This window comes from Glandiceps talaboti, chromosome 23, assembly GCF_964340395.1.
Source record: "Glandiceps talaboti chromosome 23, keGlaTala1.1, whole genome shotgun sequence".
Classification (NCBI taxonomy): domain Eukaryota; kingdom Metazoa; phylum Hemichordata; class Enteropneusta; family Spengelidae; genus Glandiceps; species Glandiceps talaboti.
In genome coordinates this window covers 13340527-13348228 of record NC_135571.1, presented here as the reverse complement: position 1 = coordinate 13348228, position 7702 = coordinate 13340527, and the positions used below count along the sequence as shown (strand labels likewise).

Sequence of the window (7702 nt, the reverse complement as noted above, 5' to 3'; positions counted from 1 at the left end):
ATGACGTGTACGTGTAGAACATCGAAAACGGTATTTTTACTCTTCCTCATTGTTGCTATCACTGGCATAATTCTTCGAGTGACATATACGAATTTAACAAAAACGCCCTCGAAGATTTTGGAAAACTGGCCCTTGTTGAGTGTATGTACACCAACAACACCTCTATCGTTCATATGCCTGGACTCAGGGTTAGCCGTTACCAGCAGCTCGTCAGTACATAGAAAGGGACCAGCTAAATGGACCGGAAATAGTAACAAGAGCGACCAACATTATGGAATCGAGTACAAATCATCATGCAGTTGTGACGGATATTCGGCATCGGTTGATTTAGACAGCTCTGCTAAAAAGCGGCGACAAATCGAACTGAAAGATTGGATACGTCAAGGTGAAAGCTCTCGTCCGCCATTAATGATGTGCGAATCTTTTTCACCATTTCGGTATCCAGCAGGAGGTATTACAATACCGCCATTGAGTTCAACTTATTTACACGGTCTAGCTCTCAACAACGCGGCAGCGGGCTTTCTACCAGACGATAAATTAGTCAAGATTGAAATACGATGTCGACACTCACGGGGTGTGTTAACCACGGACAGTATGAATAGTAAAACTGAAGTTATCGTCAGTGGTAAGGAGACGTCGGTAATGACAGTTGAAGGTAACAAGGCGCAATTACAGACGATTAATTCAGCATTAGCGAATATAGAATATAAAAGTATTGTTTATGATACGGAAGAAAGAGACGTGGTTGATATTAAAATGTTTAATTTTAATATTTCTATACATATCCACATCAAAAGACCAGTTTTACCTATCCTATATGATCCTGGTCCATCAGCTGATATCAATTCTAAAGTCACCATTATCACCAAGACATTTGAACGGTACGATGCACTCAACAGACTTATTTCAAGTATTCATAAGTTTTACCCAGACATGACAATCATTGTTGCTGACGATTCCGAGTTTCCGGTGAAAATCAACCTTCCCAATGTAAAACAATACGCCATGCCTTACGGAGAAGGATATTTTGCAGGAAGAAATTTAGCACTCAGTCAAGTGAGAACCAAATATTTTGTTTCAGTAGATGACGACTATATCTTCACAGTTAAAACACGTCTAGAAAATTTCATTGAAAAATTTGAACACCCTGATGTTAAGGTCGATCTCATTGGAGGTGCTTTTAGTGATGATAAGAACGGAAAAGAAAGTGTGTCTTTTGAGACGGAGTGTTATGGCTGTCATGTAGCTACTATGTATTACAAGGATGAAAACAGCGTCAATAACGGTGATTGCTATAGTCAGTCGTTGGAGAATAAGTACAGTCCATCAAACGTATTTCCAAACTGTTTCATCGCAGATAGCGTAGATAATTTCTTCATGGCCAGAACGAGTACAGTAAGAAGTGTTGGATTTGACCCCATTTACGTCGGAAAATTTGGCCATTCAAACTTTTTTATGGACGGCTTGGGGAAACTGCGTGTGATGGAATGTACAGACGTAGTCGTGCAACGCAAACAAGACAATACCAACGTCAACGGTGGTGATAAAGATAAGAGGAGTGCATCCCTACGTCACACTATGTTCAAGTATAATCTTAAATGTGTTGAGAGAAAATGAAAATTTAAGTTCTTCCAACAGGAGCGCTACAGGTGTGTAATGACTACCAACGGTGACTGTAGTGTTAACGTTCTACTTTACAGTACAAGTTTGACTATGAGATATTAGGATGCTGTGGTATAGGAACAGAATCACCACAAGCGTGTTACAGGTTACTGCTCAGCGGTTCTGTTTGATACAACCACGCATCAACCAATAAGCAACTGTACGTGTGTTCTACACTAAGATACCAGTTTGTTGCTACATTTTGTCTATATGAAATCGGTCGGTACAAAATTTAGGCCACGCCCAGGCCGGGCCGGGCCGGGCCAGACGAGAATTTTATTTTTCGGATTCAGATTCAGAGCCGATTTAACCCATTGATCAGATTGAGCCTCTTCTTTAGATTCGCGTTTCTATCCTTTGTACGTTTTCAATAAACTTCATCAAATATCAGTTTAAAATTGTCACTTGAATGCGGATTGAAAGGGAATGATTGTGTGTTGTGTTGTGTTGTGTTGTGTTGTGTTGTGTTGTGTTGTGTTGTGTTGCAAAAAGAAATATAACAGTCATTATCAACCAGACTATTAATATTATCTATCAAAAGTGAAACTAGTCGATTAATATTTCTTTCTGCTTAGGTTTTGGTATTTCCACGTAATCTGCATCGCGTGACCCTTTAAAATCTGGAAAACGTTAGAAGAGGTCATTTTCAATCAAAGTTAAGAGTTCAAAATCCCATGAAAGAATATCTTCATCATTGTTCTGGCAAGGATTAAATTGATTTGGAGCGCCAAATTTTGTTTGTTTGTTTGTTTGTTTGTTTGTTTGTTTGTTTGTTTGTTTCTCAGAATACCTCGCTTCATTGTACAGAATGCATCTTCTGAGCCAAATTTGCCAATTTTTATAACTCTATTTTTGAGATATCGCACGATGCAGAATTAGTGAAAATGTCTGTAATCTGGACATATTCAATTAATTTTAAAGACAAAATGAATTAATTTACATTCAAAATGATAACTGTGAGGTGACTGGTATAAATATAAAAGGAAGATGTAATAGAGGAAGGGCTCATAAAAGAAAGTGAACTGTTAATTGTATGTATATGTCATGCATCACCTAAAAATGATTTATGTCTGGAGCAGTACTAGTGCTAGTAATACACAACAGTTGACTTACACTTCTTTTCATGTCATTTCAAAGATGATATCTATACTTATGTAACATTGAAAAAAAATAGAAACTGAATTGAAACAAAATCTACAAATGTTTGAATCCTCATATGAATACTTGTCGATAGGAGTAATATGTATATGTGTTACATCTTAATGGCATAACATTCGAAAGAATCAAGTATAAACCACCAATAATACCATATATAAGGTATGATTGGATCGAAAAGCAAATCAATTAGTGCCGCCTTAAAAGACAAAGATGCCACAGTCACTTGGGAGTTAATATTCTATTCCAGAATGATAATGTTTTGGTCTAGTATGATCAAATACAAAATAATATGTGTCTGTGTTACACCTTTATTACGCAAACGTAAAGTAGGATCTAAAATCAAACCAATCAGTGCTGCCTTAAAAGACAAAGGGCAGCACTGGTAAACCAACCCAATGAAGACGTATTTATAGACATGCGCATACAATCCTATGTAATGATCACCAACAGTGACGATAGGAATGGTTGGACGATTTATTTATCTGTCTGTCTGTCTGTCTGTCTGTCTGTCTGTCTGTCTGTCTGTCTGTCTGTCTGTCTGTCTGTCTGTCTGTCTGTCTGTCTGTCTGTCTGCCTGCCTGCCTGCCTGCCTGCCTGCCTGCCTGCCTGCCTGCCTGCCTGCCTGTCTGTCTGTCTGTCTGTCTGTCTGTCTGTCTGTCTGTCTGTTTGTTTGTAACACGTTCCTGCGCTCTCTGTGCTGGGCCATTATATATAATACATTGGGAAACTCGACAGACAGCTACAGCTAAAAAAAACTAGGTTTACCAATTCAGCAACATGGGTGCTCCCCTAATTTATCTATGGTAACACCAAGATGAGTAGCACCTTTATTACACCGTAGTTCATGCAGAGTTTCGCTCTTGGGGAATTTGCTTGTGCAGAAGTGTAAAACTTATCTATTGCTTGTTTGTCTATACACAGTGTTAGTGCCGTGTGCAGAGCTTGTCAAGTACCTGTAATAGTAAACTCTTATGAACTCTGACAACACACCTGTATAGAACGAAAACTATACCACCATGGCATATAAGGTTAAGAAAACATGGTTTGTACTGATTCTCTCTGTTGCTATAACTGGAATAATTATTACAACAAAATATTTGCAGAAAATATCACCGAACAAGATTATAGCGGGTAGTTGGTCCACGTCAAGTGTGTGTATACCATCAACAATGCAGTCGTTCTCGTGCCAGGAATCGAAGTCATTTATCGTTACCAACTCGTCAGTACATGTAAGTAGACAGAGATCACAAAAGTCGACAGAATACAGCAAAATGAGGGGTGTGAAAAAGACAATCGAGTTCAAATCACCATGTAATTGTAAATATTCGTCATCGGTTGATTTAGACAGCTCTGCTAAAAAGCGGCGACAAATCGAACTAAAAGATTGGATACGTCAAGGTGAAAGCTCTCGTCCTCCATTAATGATGTGCGAATCTTTTTCACCATTTCGGTATCCAGCAGGAGGTATTACAATACCGCCATTGAGTTCAACTTATTTACATGGTCTAGCTCTCAACAACGCTGCAGCGGATTTTCTACCAGACGATAAACTAGTCAAGATTGAAATACGATGTCGACACTCACGGGGTGTATTAACCACGGACAGTATGAATAGTAAAACTGAAGTTATCGTCAGTGGAAAGGAGACGTCGGTATTGACAGTTGAAGGTAACAAGGCGCAATTACAGGCGATTAATTCAGCTTTGGCGAATATAGAATATAAAAGTATTGTTTATGATACGGGAGAAAGAGACGTGGTTGATATTAAAATGTTTAATTTTAATATTTCTATACATATCCACATCAAAAGACCAGTTTTACCTATCCTATATGATCCTGGTCCATCAGCTGATATCAATTCTAAAGTCACCATTATCACCAAGACATTTGAACGGTACGATGCACTCAACAGACTTATTTCAAGTATTCATAAGTTTTACCCAGACATGACAATCATTGTTGCTGACGATTCCGAGTTTCCGGAGAAAATCAACCTTCCCAATGTAAAACAATACGTCATGCCGTACGGAGAAGGATTTTTTGCTGGTCGCAATTTAGCACTCAGTCAAGTGAGAACCAAATATTTTGTTTCGGTAGATGACGACTTTGTTTTCACAGTACGAACGCGTCTAGAAAATTTCTTAGAAAAATTTGAACATCCTCAGGCAAAGATCGATCTCATCGGAGGTGCTTTTGGTGACCAGAACGGAAAGGAACGTGAGACTCTGCTTTTCAAATCAATTCGCTGTTACGGCTGTCGTGTAGCTGTATACTTGTACAATGATGGCGGCGAAGACGGTGACTGCTATATACAGTCTAGAGAGAATAAGCACCGTCCCTCAGACATGTTTCCGAATTGCTTCATAGCAGACGGCGTAGATAATTTCTTCATGGCCAGAACGACTGCAGTAAAAACAATCGGATTCGACCCATTCTATGAAAGAGTTGGCCATTCAGAATTCTTTTTCGATGGTTTGGGGAAGCTGCGTGTGATGGGGTGTACAGATGTGGTCGTGCATCACAAACCAGACAGGGGCATCAAGAAATACAACGTCTTTCGTCGGACTAAACATAATGCAACAGCTTCTCTACTCCATACCATGTTTAAGAATAATCTAAAATGTGTAACAATTCGCTAAACATTTATAGGCAAAGTGGCATGTATTCGTCTGAACTCCATGGAAATAAAAAGCCGCATTCTTTGTAATGAAATTATGGCTAATGTTATAGCTCTGTCTCTCTCTGTATTTGTGTTTGTCAAACTATAAGAATTGCTGTCATTCCACTTAAATTATGGAGTGACTGCTGTCACTTTTTTAAATATAATAGTAGATGATGTCATTCAACATACTAAACATAGTAAAGAGCGTCATTCCACATATATAATACAATGAATCAAATATAATCAAATCAAATTGATTTTTGGGTCTGAAACCAAAAATCAATTCCCCAATGCCATGCATCACGATTTCAGTCTGTTTCTGTACTTGTCCTTGATACAATTGACCCCTACTTTACAAATACTGTGTCCAAATGTTGGTATTTTAAACAAAGTTCAAGGAATATTGTGATTGTCTAGTTACAGCTAGTACAAGAAGAACAGTTTATTGAATGTAGAAATTCTTCATATTCGTCATGTTCATATCACACCACTTCTACAGGAATTACATTGGTTGCCAGTACGTCAACGCATTATTTATAAAATCTCAGTCATCACTTTTAAATGTCTTCATGGTTCAGGTCCTCCATATCTTAGTGAGTTAGTCAGTCTCTATGTCCCGGGGCGTAGTCTACATGCTGACCATTTTAAACTTAGTACCGTTACAGCCCGGACAAAAAAACATGGTGACAGGGCTTTCAGTGTTGCTTCACCAGTTTTATGGAATGCTCTACCTCTCCAAATCCGTCATTGTAATAATTTCAATGGTTTTAAACGTATGCTGAAAACACATCTTTTTAATCTTGCCTTCTTTTAGATGTCACCGTTTTAGATTTTGTACTTTTTATGAGTGTTTTGTATTATAAGCGGTTCTGATCACTGGCTCTGGATTTTAGCCGCGTTGTTGTTGTTGTTGTTGTTGTTGTTGTTGTTATTATTATTTATTACTAAATGTAGAAAAGGTGACAGTCCACTATTTACACATTGTCATTTGTTTTCCTTTTAATTTATGTTGTCAGTAGTTTTAAGGTCACCCACATGGATGCATTGTGTGTTTGTCAGTTGGTGTGTGTACGTTCATGCTTGCATTTGTTCCCGTCTTTTGCAAAACAGACCAAAAGGAATTGTTGTAGAAACAGTCGTGTTTAATATTTTCAGCTTTTTCCAATGTGATATTAATCTTCTTTCTCCAAAGGGGGTATTATTTGTAAACAAGTAACTACTAGTTGGGAGAAAGAAGAATAAAATAACACTGAGGCTGTCCATTTCTTGTCCACTGGAAACTCAAAGGAAAACATGCCATACACTGTAAGAAAATACAGCATGTTTCATCAAGGCTAGTTCAAGCCTAGGACAAAGCAGAAGTTTTTGTAGTAATTGTACATTTAGTGTAAATACCACGAAAGGATTTTCAGAAGAATATGTATATATGATAATTTAGGGATAAGATAAATTATAGTTCATCGTCGGATAAAATACTAAATTCTTTTACTTAGGCCTCAGACTCCACCCCACTTCTATTGACCAAAATTCAAATGAGTAGATGTAGTATGTAGTGCTATGAATATAAAGCCAGTATGTAGTAGTATGTAGTGCTATGAATATAAAGCCAGTATGTAGTAGTATGTAGTGCTATGAATACCAAGCCAGTATGTAGTAGTATGTAGTGCTATGAATAAAATGTCAGTATGTAGTAGTATGTAGTGCTATGAATACAAAGCCAGTATGTAGTAGTATGTAGTGCTATGAATACAAAGCCAGTATGTAGTAGTATGTAGTGCTATGAATACAAAGCCAGTATGTAGTAGTATGTAGTGCTATGAATACAAAGCCAGTATGTAGTAGTATGTAGTGCTATGAATACAAAGCCAGTATGTAGTAGTATGTAGTGCTATGAATACAAAGCCAGTATGTAGTAGTATGTAGTGGTGTGAATACAAAGCCAGTATGTAGTAGTATGTAGTGCTATGAATACAAAGCCAGTATGTAGTAGTATGTAGTGGTGTGAATACAAAGCCAGTATGTAGTAGTATGTAGTGGTATGGATATAAAGCCAGTATGTAGTGAGTAAAGAAGTGTTCTTTTGTTGACTTTATTTTATTTTAGCGCCATGCATTTAATACAAGGAAAATTATTCCATTTCTGAGATTTTTTTTAGAATTATCTGTATTTAAAGGTACAAAACATGCAATAATTTTAAGCAAAATCGTTTTGTAGGATGAG

The 7702-nt window shown here is 37.5% G+C and overlaps 2 protein-coding genes across 2 annotated transcripts; both read left to right on the top strand.

Annotated features, from left to right (window-relative positions):
* Positions 1-1617, top strand: LOC144452774 (beta-1,4 N-acetylgalactosaminyltransferase 1-like). The gene has a single exon (XM_078143926.1). The coding sequence runs from the start codon at positions 1-3 to the stop codon at positions 1615-1617; it is 1617 nt and encodes a 538-aa protein (XP_078000052.1).
* A 2474-nt stretch (positions 1618-4091) lies between these two features.
* Positions 4092-5459, top strand: LOC144452773 (beta-1,4 N-acetylgalactosaminyltransferase 1-like). Its single transcript, XM_078143925.1, has one exon. The coding sequence runs from the start codon at positions 4092-4094 to the stop codon at positions 5457-5459; it is 1368 nt and encodes a 455-aa protein (XP_078000051.1).
* Positions 5460-7702: the final 2243 nt, after the last annotated feature.